At 37.8% G+C, this 19,919-nt stretch overlaps 1 protein-coding gene across 3 annotated transcripts in view; it reads right to left on the bottom strand.

The window, feature by feature from the left end:
• TRAPPC9 (trafficking protein particle complex 9) overlaps window positions 1-19,919 on the bottom strand; it is a 546,185-nt gene that overhangs the window by 327,868 nt on the left and 198,398 nt on the right. For all 3 annotated transcript variants that reach the window (XM_026841777.1, XM_026841775.1, XM_026841776.1), the window contains 2 exons: window positions 15,773-15,915; window positions 3,030-3,140 (listed from right to left, as the gene is read on the bottom strand). In XM_026841777.1, the coding sequence (XP_026697578.1) occupies window positions 3,030-3,140; window positions 15,773-15,915 (254 nt within the window). The remainder of the gene's footprint in view (window positions 1-3,029; window positions 3,141-15,772; window positions 15,916-19,919) is intronic.

Consider the following 19,919-nt stretch of genomic DNA (forward strand, 5'->3'; position numbering starts at 1 on the left):
TATCCAAGAACAGTTACAACGCACACACTAAATACTCCCAACTAGGGGCTTAAAAAGTACAAGAAATTGTAAGCTTAAGGTTGCCTGAAAGCTAAAATGATAATCTCCACTAATCAGAAGAATAATCTTACTGTACAAAAAGCATATATTTTCCAAGTAGTATTTTAATGGCCTAAAGGATGTCACTTTTCCTTAACAGTATACCACTGTTTTTTCATAGTGTATGCAGTGTCATTGTAACAGGTATTATTTCCCTGTCTCTAAGCTGATTGAAACAAACTTCACTTTGAGCCTTAAAGTAAAAAGGATGTGTAGTATTTTATGCATTCTACATAAACACAAATAATCCAGAGAACAGGAGGGGGCTGGAATGCCCCAAATAATATGGATACTGTAAGATGGACACCAGGGACTGCCCTGCATGGACTCAGCAAGATTCGGCATTACCAGTACTGATCTGCTGATGATTCCAAACTCTTTTTGGCATTTCTGCTTCCATCTCCTCCACCCTCCATATTTCCAACACCATGGCTAATTGGATACCTTTGTTATAAATAAAATATGTTACTGAGAGTTCTTTAATAAGTGTAACATCCAAAGCCTTCCATCACCACTCTTCATTTCACCTAAAAGCAATGGAAGAATCCCCTGTAAAATCCCTCTCACCAGGCACGGGAGGGCAAAACTCAATATTCTACAGAAGGCTCCGTGATATTGAAAAGAGAAGCAACACATCAGAGACTTCCAAGTTGCTTTACTTTCTAAACATACAAAGTGGGAAGCAAAGAGGCAAGTGTAAGCAGGATGCAGCATTATCCTTCTCTGTAGGTCTGTAGAAAGAATATGAAAACACTTAGAGTCTCCAGCAATAAGAACAGGAACGAAGAAAACAATTTCCTACTATCTGCACTTTGTCAGGACAGGAGATTTCAAAATGATGGTGATGAATGGAGGGAGAGTAAATAACAAAAGGAAGCAAGAGTGACCGAAGCTGGCAAAAAAGTTATAATTTAAATAAAAGTGGAATGAGGAAAACATTAAGAATGAGGGGGGAATCAAGGAGATACAGGGAAGGGGGGAAAAAACCTGAACCTGACTGAAGAGCCTCTAATCAAATTTTAATCAGATATTAACAGAAATCGATGGCCAAAGAAAAAATGGATAAAAGGAGAATCTAAGAGGAGGCCTTCTTGAAAAGTATTGTATATTTGTACTGAAAACACTTGGTTCAAATGCAAACTCCTGAGAATGACTGCCCTACGTCAAAAAAAAAAAGAAAGATCTAGAACCATTGCTCAAAAAAGAGGAAGATTTCTGGGTTTTGTCTTTTTTTTTTTTTTTTTTTTTTTGTAATATTAACAAAATTCCTATGTTAGGAGGAGGACTAGTATATCTTCCACCTAAGTTTTTGTAGCAGATCCATCAGAATAAAAATTAAAACTCTAAGCAACACAGGAGCTATAAACACATTGTTACAATTAAAAGCACTTACCATTCAGGAAATAGATAACAAATGACTTTAGAACTGATAGAAAACTCAGTGCAATTTCTAACCAAGGGTAAAAAAAAATAACATATTTTGCAGTAAGAATAAAAATCACTGTCCTTAAAAGGTTTAAATACTTGCAACAAATACACAATCCATCTTGATAAATGACTGTTTCAAAAGACTTATTGAAAGGGTTTATATCCATTATAATGTAACGATTTAAGGATATTTAAACTTAAATTATTAAATCCATAGGAAACTAGAAGTAATTCAATCAAGGAGCAAAGTAATTTCGTAATCTTTTCTGTAGCATTATTTTTATTTGTTACATATTGTCCCAAAAACTGAGAGTGAAAAATTTCAAGGTGTTTTCCAACTACAAAAATCATGGGGAATAGCAAGAGGCATAAAAAGAAAATTACAAAACAGTACAGATAAGAACATGAATGTTTTGGTGAGTATTTAGACCACTTAAAAAAAAAATTAAAAAAAAAAAAAATAATAACCCAATTCTTCCTAAATAAAAGGAACAAGCATTGTATGTTACTGATATTTTTGTCAATTCTCTGATAAAGTAAAACTGAAAAAACTCAGCCGTGGTTTGAGTCAACGTATTTTCTCATGGCTGTGCTTTCAAAGTCACTAAGGCAAAAAGCATTCCAAATTTACTGCTATTGTTACACATTTTATACTTCTTTTGACAACTTCATGCTTTACAATTGATGTGTTTTTACTTTGAACTCAATATTCAGACTGAGATTTGAAGACATGAAAATATCTCTCTTTAAATTAGTTCATCAATTGCATGGTTTAAGACTGCAGCACAGCTCCCTCAAAGAAGAAAACTCTGCAGATAGCCTATGACTGAAGAAAAACATTTCCTTTTTCAGTTTCATCTTTTTAAAATAAAAACGGTGTCATCTAGATGTAAAGATCATCTGAAGGAGATAAACCAAGTAACCTAGGGTAGTAGGGGTCCTAGGTAGATATAGCTACGACAAAATTACCTTTACATCACCATAGTAGGCTTGTAAGAACCAATACACTAACAGCCTACTTAATCTAGATTATTTTTTTTTCCCATTGAGATCCTGATTGCTTTTTCTTCAATTCTACTCCATCTTACCGGCAGTTTTCTTTCTATGAAAACTGATGAAATGGCTGGGGAACTACATAAAAAAAAGTCTATTTAAAACTAGGAAAGGATAACAAACTTGCGACATCAGGTTTTATCATCAGAACTACATTCAGAGCACATAAAAATTATATTGAAACATTCTAAAAAAACGAATTATATGAGCTGTACACCTTAGAACCAACTATTCTGTATTTTGTTATTTTCAGTACTATTAGATTCATAGACAAATAAATTTATTTACAATATTGCTAGTACTCAGTGATGCACCTTAAGGAAAGAAAAACTCATATTCTTTGACATGTGTACAATGTTTAAAAAGAAGAATAGGCCCAAATACCACCAACTGCATATAAATAAATAATGGGTTTAAAAGAGAGCCCTTTTAATACTGAAAGCACTTACCGCTGACACTCCCCAGCATGCAGAATTAAATCTTCGTTATTCCTAGCACTGATGGTCAACTCATGTTCTGTAGAATTGAAGACATCAAGAAGCAGATGGCATTGTCGGGTGCTGTTCAGAGGAGGGGAAAAAGAATAGCACTATTTTAATAACACACCATAGAATTATTATATGTTTATTATCATTAATATTTATACACAAATGTAAATATATGTGCATAAATATACCTACATTGACATATGTATGTTTTATACCCTACTCTAATTATAGAAGTATCTTAGTCTTTTACTAAAAATAACTTTTTTTAACAACTGGATAATTTTTAAGTTTTACTGAAACTAGACAGATCCTAAAGAGAAAAAGTTCCATGACAATTACAATTTGCACAATATTAAGCCCCATAGCGTTTCATCACCTGTATATGTCAGATTCACTTCTATGGAAAAAGCCACAGGTATTTTTTTTTTTTAGTCTTTTGAGCATTCACATGAAACAGTTTCATTATTTCAAATTACCTCGACCTTACCCTTTTAAGAAACAAATTTACAAGCAAAAATTTAAATCCTTACCCAGTGTCAGGGAGCAATTCCATTTTCTACGGCACCTGGGCTGTCTACAGACCAAACCACGCTGGCAAGTAGAGTACTTTTCCATTATACCAACTACTCTGAGAGAGACAACTCTGTCTCTTCTGTGAGAAAGGCAAACACAGGCACCTCTCACTGAAAACTTTATATTTGTCAGCTACCATCCTTCAAATCCAAAATTCCCTAGAAGCATTCAGTATAAATATACCAACCGCGTCTCTGGTATCCTTAGGAAATAATACTGACAAAGATATAGGGAAAAAAACTTTACTGAAATTTTTTATTCTTATTTTAAAAATTTTCTTCCTTGCAAAACTAAGCATAAATAGCAGCATTGAGTGACTACAATAAGATACAGATGGAAAAACATCAAAACCAGATACCAAAATGCCAAACACAATCATAAAGCTGCAATACTGCTTCAGCAGTCTACTCTGAAATTCAAAACTTCCTAAGAATCTACTTAACAACAGAGAAATATCCCAGCCTTAAACACCACTACAATTTAGCATTAGATATCAATGACTTCAAAGTTTAAATGCACAGATAATGAACCTAAGTGACTGATTGTGAATTACAGTAAAAACTATTATAGTCATTGTACAAAGATTACGGATCATCTAATCTCATATAATTGCTATCGGAATCAGTAAGTAGGGAAAAGTAACTTGTATTTGGAATCAGAAGGAGAACCCACCCACAGTATTAATTTAAGAGAGTTTCCTTGAAATAAGAAGATCCCCAAAGGGGAAGAAAGGAATATGTTGGTAAGGTGAGGATGGCCAGGCCCGAAGAGTTGTGAGTTAAATCCATTTGGTCAGGAGTGGTGTCCCCCAGGGCTGGGTGTTGGGGCCACTCCTGTTTAACATCTTTATGTATGATCTAGAGGAGGGGATCGAGGGCACCCTCAGTCAGTTTGCAGATGACACCCAGTTGGGTGGGAGTGTTGATCTGCTCGAGGGCAGGGAGGCTGCAGAGAGACCTGGACAGGCTGGAGCCATGGGCTGAGCCCAACTGGGGGAGTTTCACTGAGGGCAAGTGCCGGAGGCTGCCCTTGGGCCACAACAACCCCCAGCAGCGCTACAGGCTTGGGGAGGAGTGGCTGGAGAGATGTCAGTCAGAGAGGGACCTGGGGAGTGATTGACAGCCGGCTGAACAGGAGCCAGCAGTGTGCCCAGGGGGCCAAGAAGGCCAACAGCATCCTGGCTTGTATCAGCACTGGCGTGGCCAGCAGGGACAGGGAAGGAATCTGAGCCCTGTGCTCGGCACTGGTAAGGCCGCCCCTCGATTCCTGTGTTCAGTTTTGGGCCCCTCACTACAAAAAGGCCATTGAATGACTCGAGCGTGTCCAGAGAAGGGCAACGGAGCTGGGGCAGGGTCTGGAGCACAGGTGTGATAGGGAATGGATGAGGGAACTGGGCGGGGTTTAGTCTGGAGAAGAGGAGGCTGAGGGGAGAGACCTCATCGCCCTCTACCACAGCTCCCTGACAGGAGGGTGCGGAGAGGGGGGATGAGTCTCTTTAACCAAGTAGTAAGCAATAGGACAAGAGGGAATGGCCTCAACTTGTGCCAGGGAAGGTTTAGACTAAATATTAGGAAACATTTCTTTCCAGAAGGGGTTGTTGGGCATTGGAATGGGCTGCCCAGGGAGGTGGTGGAGTCCCCATCCCTAGAGGGGTTTAAGAATTGGGTCGACATAGTACTGAGGGATCTGGTGTAGTTGGGAACTGTTAATGTTGGGTTGATGGTTGGACTGGATGGTCTTCAAGGTCTTTTCCAACCTAGATAGTCCTGTGAATCTGTAAGTAAGATAGAGCTTTGTGTCTCCAGCAACCAAGTATATTTACCCTACTGCATAATACTTTACAATTAAACCCAAACATCAGCCATTCTAAAGTCAATTAAACTCAGGAAGTGCAAAGTTTAAGAACTGTTTTTCTACTCTGGAAACAAGTTCCCTGTTTCGTAATGCAACCCTGTTCTGAAAACCAAGAGATACCATTTCCAGAGCATATACAAGAGTGTACTGGGTTTGAATGGCAAGGTTTTGGTTGCTGGTAGCTTCTGTGAGAAGATGCCAGAAGCTTCCCCCTTGCCAATTGGCTCCAAGATGCACCCGCCACTGGCCAAGGTCAAGCCAGTCAGTGACGGTAGTAGCACCTCTGGGATAACATATGTAAGAATGTGGGAAAAAAACTGCTGGAGAGCAATTGCCCTGTACCAATGGAGGTCCATGGTGGAGCAAAGACCCACCTGCAGTCCATGGACGATCTGTGATCCCATGGGAAGCCCACACTGGAGCAGGCTCCTGGCAGGACCTGTGGCCCTGTGGAGAGAGGAGCCCACGCTGGAGCAGGTTTGCTGGCAGGACTTGTGACCCCGTGGGGTCCCACGCTGGAGCAGCCTGTGCCAGAGGGACTGCACCCCACAGAGGGGACATATGCTGGAGCAGATTGTGAAGAACTGCAGCCCAAGGGAAGAACTTATGTTGGATAAGTTCATAGAGGACTGTCCAGTCCCTGTGGGATGGACCCCACACTGGAGCAGGGGAAGAGTGTAGGAGTGTGCGGACTCCTCCCCCAAAAGTGATGAACTGACCACAACCCCCCAACCACCTGCACCACTGCGGGGGAAGAGGTAGAGAAACTGGGAGCAAAATTAAGCCCAGGTAGAAGGGAAGGGTGCAGAGAAGGTGTTTTAGTTTTTATTTCTCATTATCCTGCTCTGATTTGATTGGTAATAAATCCAACTAATTTCCCCAAGTCAAGTCTGTTTTGCCTGTGATGGTAATTGGTGAGTGATCTCTCCTCATGCGTATCTTGACCCATCAGCCTTTTGTTCTATTTTCTCTCCCCTGTCCAGCTGAGGAGGGGACTGATAGAGCAGCTTTGGTGGACACCTGACCCCCAGCCAGGGTCAACCCACCAGAAGGAGGAACTGTGTTGCTACCCTGCAAACCCTTGAGATGGGAACACTCATAGGATAAGCACAGGATGCTAAGGTTGAGGTTACAAAAGTGACAAGAAATGTCACATGCAATCAGGCACTAAATGACAGGCAAGCACTGCTTGCGGACAGTGGCATGACTCTGCGCAAAACTAACAAGTGAAAGTGGGGTGGTAGGTTTCTTTTAATATACATTTTAAGGGGTTTAAAGTATTCAAGTATCCTGGGCTACATTAAAAGAAGCGCGACCAGCAGGTCAGCAGAAGTGATTCTCCTCCTCTATCCACTCCTGTGATACCCCACCTGGAGTACTGCACTCAGCTCTGGGGCCCAACATCAGGAGGACATGGACCTGCTATAAGGTCTCCCTGGAGCCTTCTCTTCTCTAGGATGAACAACCCCAACTCTCTCAGTCTGTTCTCATAGGGAAGGTACTCCAGCCTCCTGATCACTTTGTGGTCTCCTCTGTACCTGTTCTAACAGGTCCATGTCCTTCTGATGTCCCTCTGGATGGCACATCCCTTCCCTCCAGTGTGCTGGCCACATCACATACCTTGGTGTCATTGGCAAACTGGCTGAGGGTGCACTCAATCCCACTGTCCATGTCACCAACAAAGACATTAAACAGCACCGGTCCCAACCCCTGAGGAACACCACTGGTCACTGCTCTCCACTGGAACATCGAGCTGCACAACTCTTTGAGTGCAACCATCCAGCCAATTCCTTATTGACTGAGTGGTCCATGTGTCAAATCCATGTCTCTCAAATTCAGAAACATGGATGTTGTTCAGGACAGTGTCAGATGCTTTGCACCAGTCCAGGTAGATGATATCAATTGCTCTTCCCTTCTCCACCAACGCTGTAACCCAGTCGTAGAAGGCCACCAGGTTTGTCAGGCACAATTTGCCCTTAGTGAATCAATGTTGGCTGTCACCAATCATCATCTTCTTTCCCATGTGCCCTTGCATAGTTTCCAGGACGATTCGCTCCATCACCTTGGCAGGTGCAGAGGTGAGAGTGAATGGCCTGGTCCTTCTTTTTTCCCTTTTTGAAAATGGAGGGTATGTTTCCCCTTTTCCAGTCAGTGGGAACTTCACAGGACTGCCAGGACTTCTCAAATATGATGGATAGTGGCTTAGACACTTCATCCACCGGTTCCCTCAGAGCCCGTGGATGCATCTGATCAGGTCCCACACACTTCTGCACCTTCAGGCCCGTTAGATGGTCTTGAACCTGTTTCTCCTACAGTGGGCAGTTCTTCATTCTCCCAGTCCCCACTTTTGCTTCTGCCTCTTGGGCAGTGTGGCTGAAGCACTTGCTGGTGAAGACTGAGGCAAAGAAGTTACTGAGTACCTCAGCCTTCTCCATATCCTGGGTAACCAGGTCTCCCATTTCATTCTAGAAGTATTTTTCCATTTCCATGATCTACCTTATTTTTGCTATGATGTTTCCTTTAGAAAGATCTGTCATAAATTTCATGTTCAAGACTTTCTTTTACAAGTAACACAAAGGTCTATACATCAGAACGCCATGCAAGTAAAAACTAGAATTACAAGGAAACACTGATCAATTTAGAATCTGAAGGTCTCAGAATAACATGCAAATTTAAATCAATACTCATTTCAAACAATAAAAAATAATAATTCTTAATTTTTTACTGAAATTTTTACTGAAAATTGAGTTAATTCAATAGTGTCTTAAAGATTTCTTGTATAAATAAACTTGTTATCCTCTACTGCAGCATAACACTAACAAATGTTAGTGACATGATGAATCATGCTGTATTTTTAAAATCTTACAATGCCAGTCATGATTCCAAAAATAGTCACAAAACTGGGGCCATGGGAACTTAAGGCAAGAGACAATTACACTGTGATCTAGAAATTTCTTTCAGGGGTATTGCAATTACTATTCCTATCCACTCCAAAATGCCAGCAGAGGATATTTTTCAGTAACATTTAATACAGTATTAAAAACCAGATGCAGCTGCAGTTCTGTAATGATGGCTCACTTCAGTGAATAATCTTATTGCAGTTCTGTTTCTAGCTTAGTTTGAAAGTCAGTTTAAACAAGAAATGCTCTGGGGGGGTTGGCAAGTTATCTACATTCTGACTCAGCCCAGTTTCCCCACCAACTGAAATCATGGAGTGTTTTCACATCCACATTTTTGTTTGCTTCTTCTCTGTTTTCTTTAAACAGGCATCCCTACTCAAAATGAGACATCAGAAAGTGAAGAGCATTGACAATGACGACAGGCAATGGTGTGCTGGATGACAACCCTATTCTCCAAAATCCACTGACAAACACAAAGAGCAACATAGCAAAACAATGACCTAGCGCATCTCTGTTGGTGCTATTGTCTTTTCAATAGGGTTTCTTTAATTCAATTTAATTTTTATTAAATTCTCTAAAAATGAAACTTTTCAGACTAACTTCAGATGATTAAGTCAGATTATCCATTTTACTGTTAAAAAGTCTTTTCACATATTCCAAGAATCGTCCTCATCTGACTTCTCCCAGTTGTAAACCTTTTCAATTATGCTAAATATTCCCAGCACATCTATAAATATTTGCAGATTTATGTTCTCATGTCTTCATGTGCCAAACTGTACATATTTAACATTTTGATCTCAAAAATCAATTCTCTCAATCTGTAAGCTACTTTTTGCTGCTCTTCCATGAACCACTGTAACATTACACCATTAGCAGAGCTTAAGGTTAGCAAGATGATTTAACTATTGGATGTAACCTTCCATGTGTCATGGGGTTACCATTCTGTAGAATCTATATCGAGCTCAATGGTGTGTGTATAAATAAAGAATATATTCTAGAAAAACATCCAGCTCTGAGAACATTAAAAAATGGTTATTAAATCCATTGCTTGACAAACTTTTCTAATGGTTTATCCACCTAATTGATCAAAATGAGACCTTTATTTATAGTTGAATTTGCCTGGTTTATATTTTGACTGGCTTTTATTATTACTATTTTTCATTAACAAACCAGTGAATTTAATATTAATTATTTTCTCTATGTAGAAACATCTATTCGTTTTAAACAGGTCATATCTTAGCCTTCCTTCAAGTAAACAGATTGCTCTTCAAGCACCCAACCAAAAAGAGGGTTTTTTCCACCCTTCACAGCTCTATGACATCTGAACACTGAAATAATGAGAAAGAGCTGCCTGTCACTATGTAGTTGACTCTTATTGTGAATGAAGCAAATGTGAACATTTAATTTAAAAATTCAGCTACATAAACCCAAGAAGTGTTTCAGGAAACATTACAGAACTTTTCTCTTGTATAACAAGAGTGTTTGTTAGAACATGACAGAAGCAGCATCCTATTTACTCTTTCTCTTGTATGATTTGTAAATGATTTCTAACGTGAACCTGACTCTGAAGAGGCCGTGTTGCAGTCTGTTGTAGTGAAAATGTGGGCAACCCTGAAAAATTCTGAAAAATGTCTGATTTGATTAAGACTCAAAGTTCTGCCCACCAAGCTGAGGATTTCCTGAGAACCCTCAACAGAGTCAAGACTGTTCTTTTTCAGTCTCCAAACACTTCAGTGTAACTAAGTTGGAAAAACTGGATCCTAACTGTAAATACAAAACAATGGAAGGTCTTAGACCAGGGAGCACGCTGCAAGCTTTATTATGAACGGATACATTCTTTACAAAACTAAAATGTTTTATTAAATTATATATATTAATGGTACAAAAGGAAAATTAGCTTTAGTTAGATTCAGTTAGATAAACTGACACTTTGAATTTAACAGTGTCAAACCTGCTGCAGTTCCTTTTTTTTTTTTCTCTCTCAATTACAAGAACAGAGTCTAAGCCTCTGCACTTGCCAAAAGAGATCTGCAGCTGATGTCTCATCAGCTGTACAGGGGTTTTAAGACAGGAATAAAAGTTCGCTGCCTAAAGAAAATTAAACAATTTACCTTGTTCATCATCTTGAAATTGTAGAATTTACAGGTAAGAATATTCTTACATATCTGGCTGCGGAACTTTGCCCAAAAGTGAAGTCAGCATCCCTGTCACACTGTGAATTGACTTCATCTACAAATTCAGACCATCTCACCAACTCTGTAATAAGCAAGACCAAGATTTTCTGACCTCTGTGGATGGCTCTAATTTAAAACATTTTTGTACTGACGGCATAATAGCAAGGGACAAAAGGAGACCAACAGGCACCTCACAGCATGCAGAGCACGCCTTACTTGAATTCTTACCAAATGTGAGGAGTGAAGCAGGATTTTTTCTGGCATTTTTTCATGCTCTCTGCTCTTTGATAAAGGCAATAGGAAAGGACACTCAGTGACCGCCAAAACTGGCAGATAATGCCTTTGAGAGAATCAACACATATAAAGGAGATAGCTCAAGACAACCTAACTACCACAAGCTTCAATGGCAGACTTTCTCAGAGCTAACGGTATGTCAAAATGAAGGGTATATCACATGAAGCTGTCAACAGAATGCTTCCCTTACACTGAACTGTTACCATCAGATCTCTACTGGCAGTCTATAATCTGCTGGTAACTCAACTGAGGCCTGAAATCACACCAGTAGTTTTGGGGCTAAGATCTCATAAAGAATCAATTAACATGATATGCTTGATTACAGAAGACACCGAATACAATTTTACTGTATAGATTTATCTGCATTTTATGGTTAATAAACGCTCAAGCAAGTAGATCCCTGAGGCACTTAAAGACTTCAGTGATCTGCAAGCCAGTGAGCTGTAGGACAGACAGACTGGGAAAACCTTCACCATTAACTCAGTACCTCCTGTATGCTGTAGCTGGGCTGCTTTAACCACGTATGTTCTTACCTATGCATTAAAGGACAATCATCTCCAGGCAAGCACAAACAAGCAGAATCCAAGATTACAGGTAACATGGTCAGAGGCAAACAATTTTTCAGCACAGGGCTGTTCTGCCAGTCTTTTCAGATGCAGGCAGCCCAGGGAGCATAGGTTGATATACCCAGTGAAAAACCTCAGAACAGATTATGGGCGTTTACAGACAGAATATCATCTCTTGCAACAGGAGAGGTGATACATGAGCCAGAGTTAGTCAACAGATTAGGCACTGCAGCACGTTAAGGGCTGCATCAAGACAACCACAATGCTTCTACAGACCAGCACAGAGAAAGGTTAAAAGGAACTCTTGTCAGGATTAAATGCATTTTATGAGTTACTGAAGATGTGGTTAATGAAACTTCACCCTAAAAAGCAGAATACTGTGCATGAGTGGAAGACGTAGTTTTGACTATTTAGAAAAACAAAAAACAAACCAAAATTCCCAGTTGTTTCAGTCATATTTCCCATGCATATCTGCTCAAGAAGCTAAATAAAAGAAATACCAATTAAGTTTGCAGGACTTTAACATAATACATAACCTTTATGGTACAATTGGGGAGGGGGAGTGATTTCATTAACATTTTTCGTGTTTTTTTTCAGTAAAGGCCTAAGGGAAGAATCAATGTTCAAAGTTTTTATTTTACTTTGACTTTTTAAGCCCAGCAGCTAGTAAGCTATTCTTACTTTTGTTGAGGTAAAATGTAAAATAAAACCAACAAAAACACAGAAGAAAAGGAAAAAAATTGAATCCACAAAATCAAAACAATGATAGCTTTCATTCTGAAATGACAGCTGAAAAGGTAAATTAATAAATACAATTTCACATAATGACTAAACAAAAATAGCTCATAGCTCAGCACCTCAGACAGAATTTAAGCAATAAAATTTCAGCTGTAAATCAAAAGGAAAACAGATTCAGGATTTTAACAGAGCAAGTAAAAGTACAAAATTTGATTTATAATTTGCTGTCGTTGAGTCTCAGATATTGGCAGAGATGATCAACAGTCCAAAAACAGACTTTGTTTCATTTAATGATAAACAGTTATCCTTTAGCAGATTGGAAGATGACATATTTCTGCTATTTTTCACTCTAAAACATAATATTAAATCACACATGACTTATCCTTCAGATGGAGAATCATCACAGGGAAGCACAAGAGTAAAGGAATGGTGTCACTGATCACTAAAGCTACCATTATGGAGCAAACAACAAGAGATAATAAGCACTTAAAACCAAAATGCATTCAAGACTTAGCAGACAACATATGCTAATGTAACAAACAAGAAAAAAAAAAATGAATAGCCTTTTGACAGGTCTTGCAATAAAACATTTCTGAAAGAAATGTAAATATTACAATATTTTTTCCCAACTCAGTAAAGCTTTTAGGCATCCTAATTAAAAGCAGTCACATCTTTAACTACAACTCAAATCAGTAAATCACTTGAAGTTTCTACTGACTTAAATGCTGATCGGTATGATGAACGGGCAAAGAATGAAGCAAATGAATACAGTATGAGCTGAAGCACTTGGCTGAATTGGAGCCACTATATATAGCACCTGCTGCTCTAAGACTTGTGAAACTGTACACAGCTGAACAATGCAGAAACTCTACCTTTGAATTAGCACCTCAATCTCTTTTTAAAGATTTCAGGATTAAATACTTTCCATACATAGTGAATTCCTGAGAAGAGATTGACAAGGCAGGGGTAGGATCACCTTGTCTTAACACAAAACACAGCTGAGGAAACCTAGCACGAAAAGCCAGCTTACCAACAAGAGTTTCATAGAAAAGCATCATGTTGTACTTGAAGCTTTTACAGAAGATTTGCAGCTTCACACCCAAGTTACTCCATGACTATAGGAAAGTAATTGCAGTGAGCTAAAGAGCAGTTATGCTGTTCACTTAAAAGTACACAGAGACAGAGTAAAAAGGACATTTTTGACACTGAATGGACTATGCAGGGAAAGAGTAAATACAAACTGAGTATTTTAACCTGCATAATGCATCTTGAAAAATATTTAAAATAATGTTGTGTTATTTCCAGGCTGATAAAGAGAGATCACTTATTGAACATTGAAAACTTTATAAAGACCTAAGACTGTGCCATTGCAGGGATGAAACTCTTAAAATCATTTAGAAGGTTCCCAGAATTTTGCAAACAGCTGTTCTGGATACTGTGTTCTGACTTTGCAAGTAGCACTGGATTTACTTTAGTAGAGCAGTTCCTAAAAGAATAAAATTATACCTGTTATGCTACACTTTCAAGCAGCACAATGCTTGACAAACTTGCTTACCAATAAAGCCATACAGTTTTAGGTCTGTCTTATAAGAGCTGGACACAGTCTACTTACTAAAAAAAAACCCTCGTTTGTCATATTTTTAAACTTTTTTTTTTTTTTTAAAGTATTTCAGTGTTTTGTTATCTTTGCCTAACCTGAAATTCCCTTGCTATATCCAAAGGTCATTATTTGCTGTATTACCTGCTCTGAAAAACAGATACCTATTGTCTTGGCAGTGCTATTTATGTAACCAAAAGTTAAGTCCCCTCTCACTCTTCTCTTTGGCTTCAGCAACACCAAGAGTGTCTTTAAACTCATGCTTTAGCATAAGTCACATTTTTTCACTCTTCTTGCTCTAGACTTTCTCAAACTTGTCCACTTTTGTCTATGTTTCTACAAGTTCAAGCCCCAAAGTAGATACGGTAACTTTTCTTGAGGCTTTACTTCTTTTGTTCACAAGGAACAAAAGAAACACTTCATGTTCTGCAAACTACATTGCTGTCCATCCTTCCTGTGAAATTTTTGCAATGGTATGTTATCGGTGACTCATTTCTTTCCTTTGAAAATGAAATACGCTCCAAATATCTCCTACACTTACATTCCCCCTTCTTCCCTATCTATGGGTTTTATTTCTGAAGACTGACATAAAAACGGTCCTAAGACTAGTAGGAAACTCTTGGATCAATTAAGTTCACTCTCAGCTATTATTAGTAACAGTAATGCATAATTGCACTGAAATAATTTCAGAATTTAAACCAAACAAAATGCTTTCTCCCACTATGCACACTAGCTTTCTTTTCAATGATCCTACTTGATATCTGGTAGCTGATTATTACAAGGGGTTTTTTTATAAAAGCATATTCATGTCCAATTTGTAACATTTTTTTCTTGCACTAACTTCATCATTCACCTAAAAGCGTATTTCCTATTCCTTTGTATTTATACCTCAGATGTACTTAACACACTGAAACAAAGTCCATTCTCAGTCTTCTTTCTTCCCAACAAACCCAAGCTCATTTATTTATTTTCCGAATGAAAGCTAGTCAAAGGCCACCTCTGGAACTGCCCAAGTTTGAATACATCCCAAATATTTAAAGATTGCAGAGTATTTAACTAACTACCAGCATATAGTAACAAAAACTTGTTGATTAAGCATCAGTAAAAGCATTAACTTACAGAATTCATTTTTGCAAAAGCTGCTTTGCTCAAGCAGTATGTAAAGCAATATAAAATTAATAAGAACAGACAATAGAAACTATGTATTTAGCAGCAGATAAAAAACATTTTAGGAAAAAAAAAATTACTAATACTGATTTCACTGAGTGGCTGATGAATTTTATGTAACCACGTTTTTTTGATTATGGCATTTGACCACCATAATGTGTTGCCATGATTTTTAGAACTCACTACAATATGTGAAACTAATCTGTGCCTTACAAGAGAAAGTAAGCACCACAGGAGAGAACGATTACAATTTATTCCTCACATCCAAAGACAATCATTTACACATGCAATTTGGGTGAGATTCTGTTAGACAAACACAAAACAATGTAATGCATACCACAACAACAAAGAAATACAGAAAGAAGTCCTCAAATTTTACAATGTAGAGGAGATACCCTGTCTCTTGTAAAATAAACCATCATGAAAAAATGCTTGAATCTCAGAAACTGTCCAATGCACAAGGACTGCTTTAATCATAGTCTGCAGTTGCAGGAGGCTAAACTCCTAAATGAAGAATTTTGAAAAATTGTTCATATGATTCTTTAACCTACATGTTGCTGATGATATTGAAATTTTACAGCACGGTCTTTAAGTTACAGCCAGTATAACAATCACAGAATCATTCAGGTTGGAAAAGCCCCTTGGGATCATCGAGTCCAACCCTCAGCCCGACTCTACAAAGTTCTCCCCCACACCACATCCCCCAGCATCTCATCTGAACAACCCTTAAACACACCCAGGGATGGGGACTCCACCCTGTCCCTGGGCAGCCCATTCCACTGTCTGACAATAAGAGACAGAGACATTAAGTCAAATATACACGAGTCAAACCAAGGCTTACCTTGTTGCTGGAAGGGTACTGACACGTGTAAAGAAAACAGACGGCTCTACTTCTACGTGAAGGCCTAGCGAAAGGTTCCGGTAATAGCCTTCAACATGCCCGGGTCCACCAGAGTACTTAAAATTCAAAATGGCTTCCAGTGTCTAGAAAAATAAAAGTAAATTACTTATTAGCTATGTGTCATTACTGTGCATTTCACAGGTTCAATTAAATTAGACCATAGAAGTGATTTACCAACAAAGTTTCTTTGCCCTCAAGAATTTTCCTAACCCATCCATTCTATTATCTCATGAAAAAAGGCAATTTAACAAATAATTGCATCTTAGGTAAACAGTTGCACTTCTTTTCCCTAATTCTTTCAAAAACTAGAGTACGGAACAAAGTCAGCTGGTCTTCCCTTTACATAATTCCTCTCCATACCACATTTAACACAGAAGACTGAAGAGTTTACTTTTGCTTAGAAGAGTTTCGGGTTTATTAAATTATATGCTCTTTGATACTCTTGAAAAATATTCACCACATCATTACCCTCATAAACAAATGGAAAACCTTTAAAGTTTTTGAGTGTGGACAGATAAAGATTATACAAATCTAAAAGCATCTTCTCTCTCAACAAGTCCCTGTAAACATACAGTCATCTCCATTAACTAACAGTTCTAAAGAAAAATCAAAGGATTTTCTAAATATGAAAAAAACATTTATATTTTATACCATTCTATTTCTAAGTCTGGCTAAAGGAACAGAAACATGGATACAATCAATTTTTTAATATAACCTCAGTGATTTAAATACCAAAATCAAGATTTTAATATTTTGCTGCATGTGTACACTTAAAAGTTTTGCCTATTTCGAGTTTGGTTTTAAGTGGGCTAATTCCAATTCTCTACTTTAGTTTCATTAAAATTCATGAGAGTCACCTTATAATACAAATAAAAAACTTCACTGGGCACTTCGGACGTACCCATCTACTCTATTTATGTCAACTCCTAATCTGTAGTTAATGAACTCAAGTTTGTATGTCAGAAGGGGTAATCAATATTAAATACAAAAATAAAACAGCACAAACCCATTCAGAACATACTTTTTTCTAATTAACCACCTGGACCATTTAATAAAAATCAGAGCCAGACTCTCTAAGTACAAGGATCTGACATTACTTACATCATAATGTGAGAATGGACTTCAATTTCAATTAGGAAATCTGTGAAAACTCCAGCTATGTACATTCTTATTATTGCTGTAATACTCACAGTATCCTGCTTGGGAAAGCTACTGTGGTATGGAACCATGGTTCACTCTACACAGGACCATGGCACAAAGCTGCTTTATTAAGCCCAGTCCCATATAATTACAACTAAACATGTAATAAAAGTTAGTTTGAAAGGTCACAGAACATTATCATTTCAGCTGCAAACCCCTTCGTGACATCCTATACCATATGAAAAACCTCCAGAAAAGAGGTTAAAAACTACAACCGTTATGTGTCATTGATGAGCTGGAGAGTTTAAGGGCATCATTACAATCTTTGCCCCTGTTGTAGTGAGGAATTTGTCAAACAAAACTCATTCGTGACCTTGTGTGTGTCCACACTCCATGCTAGAGAAAAAAAACAAAACAAAAAACCCACAAAAACTAAGTCTTCTATTAATCTAGACCACAGAAAGACAGCTCTTCTCACCCAAAATGTAAGATCTAACTGAGGACATATAATAGTGAGGACACAAGAGATTTTTAATATCTCTGAGAACCACAGAACGCCCAAACCTATAGTCTTTCTCAGGCCATGATAATCTGCAGGGTTCCTAGGAATGTACACACACGCACAAAGAGTAAGCATCAGGTAGACTTTACATCAAGACTGTAGATGTGTGTGTAGCAGGGGAGCATGACTGAAGGAAATATTTTTTTCAGGAGCCTTCAGGTCATCAAAGAAAGTTTTATTGCTTAGGAATCATATAATATGAACAGAATTTAAAAATAACCCAAATTCAATCTCCTTTAAACCCCTGTACATACACGTACCTGGGAAAGGACTCCACATACAATATGAAAGATCTATTTTCTATCTCTAGGATAGAAAAAAAACAAAAACAAAAACTACAGTTTCATAAATTTATAAAGCTCCAATTTAAAACAATTTTCCACTCTCTCCCACAGCACCTGCAGAGAAGAACGGTCCAAATGCTACAGTCCCCCATTTAAATAATGTTGTATCCTTACTCCAGTGGCCTTGTCAAACCTACATAAATAAAAGATTGAGCTGCAGATTCTATTCATCTCTACAAATACCAATAGAATTTATTAGATTTCTGCAAACTGCATCACTGCAGATGAAGAAGAAATAGCAGGGTGTCACTACAAACATCATTTTGCCTGTGAGATGATCCTTAAAAAAAGAAAAGGAAGGAAGGATGGAGTACACTGGCCTCTCAGGGCAGGCAGCCAGGAAAAGCAGCCTATTGTTAACTGAACACATCTGGAATTCAGAGTATCTATGGATGGGGCTGGGGGGAAAACAATTTTTGTGTTTAAGCAGTTGCATTCTGGAAGTAAATAGTAAAAATATGGATAAATTGTTTAACCTATATGATGACTTTGGCTTGATAAATCTTTTACTATTTCATTGGTCCTTCCTTCTATTGATGAAGTAAAGGAAATGGAAGTGTTGCTGAGTCTAAGTTCCAGATACAAGATTCTTAAGCAATGGCACCAGACATTAATATCACCTAATATATTGACAAGAAATATTTTACAGATAAATCAAAACATTGCCATTTTCGTTTCTCTCGTGCATTTTGTCCTCAAACATGCATTCTGCATAGAGCAGGTACCAGGTTTATTTAAAAAAAAAAAAATCATTCTCTCTAATCTTCTCATGGACATCCTTCCCATATTCACTGATAAAACAGAACTAAAAGCAAAATTAGAAAAATACTGCTCCTCGAATAACAGTATGTCATTAACAAAAAGCAAAACTTTTGGCATTAAAATTTCCTAACTGAATGACAACAGTTGTGCCAATCCCTCAATAGTGACCGTCTGAACAGCAGTACCTTTCATGTACTGATTTTTAACTGCCCGTTCAAACACTTATAATCTACAACTCAGAACAATTATTTCTATTGAGCTACTACTACAGAACTTCCTACCCAAAAGTAGACAGAAAAATCTAAAGAGAATTTCCATATAATTCTATAGAATATTGCTACTTACACAGAAGTTAGAACATTACTGATTGAGAACAAAACTCCCCAAAAGAGCTAATGAAAGAAACAAGAAACTTATACATGAAGGGGGAAAGAGCAGTGATGAAGGGGATTTCTTTTGCTGGGATGTTCAACACGGTGCTCAATCCTTTCTGTATGCTTGTTCTCAAGTAAGGGGGTTGCCTGACTACCAGAGTCAAGAAGCTTTACCCCAAAAAAGTGTTCGAAGTTATATGTAGCAAAGAAGATTATTTTAGCTCAAAAAATTGGCTTAGACCACAAGTATGTTAAGGAAAGTATAACTACAGGATGTAAGAATCCACCTGCAGAGATGTAACCATTATATGGTGTATGTAAAGGAAAATAAACATTCCGTAGAAGAACACAAAATATTAGCCTAATTTAATATTAGCAAGTCTCATAATTAGACTGTTTTTTTAAGAAAAAAAAATCCTTCAAGATAAGAAAAACATTAGAAGAGTCTATTTCTTTTAAAAAAACAAGAATAATTACTGAACAGCAACATTAGATGTAATCAACAAAGAAACTGCCAACAATGAGAATGATATACCCAGTAGGTGAATTAGTAGTCAGGAAACTCAAATTGATAGTGATATATTGTTAATGAGTAAACAACCAATAAAACATTCATATGCTTTCGTCCTCACTGCTGAAAAACACTTTTATTCATCTTTGTAAACTTTACAAAGTCAGAAATGGTTCAGACCAGGAGCTCCTGGGTTTAATTCTTACATCATGTATCTTGCTTAGTAGATTTGTTTCTTTATTCTTTGTTTCTTTAGTCCTTAAGCAATTACTAGCAATAGCAGTAACTCTGACTTTATTCCTGAGCATATCTTGCTACTGGAAGAACCAGAAGATTCTGTTTAATAGTATTTCTTCTTACAGTATCCCATCACCACACTTACTGCATTTTGTGT

The sequence above is a fragment of the Athene cunicularia genome, assembly GCF_003259725.1.
Source record: "Athene cunicularia isolate RWA chromosome 2 unlocalized genomic scaffold, athCun1 chr2_part1, whole genome shotgun sequence".
Taxonomy (NCBI): Eukaryota; Metazoa; Chordata; class Aves; order Strigiformes; family Strigidae; genus Athene; species Athene cunicularia.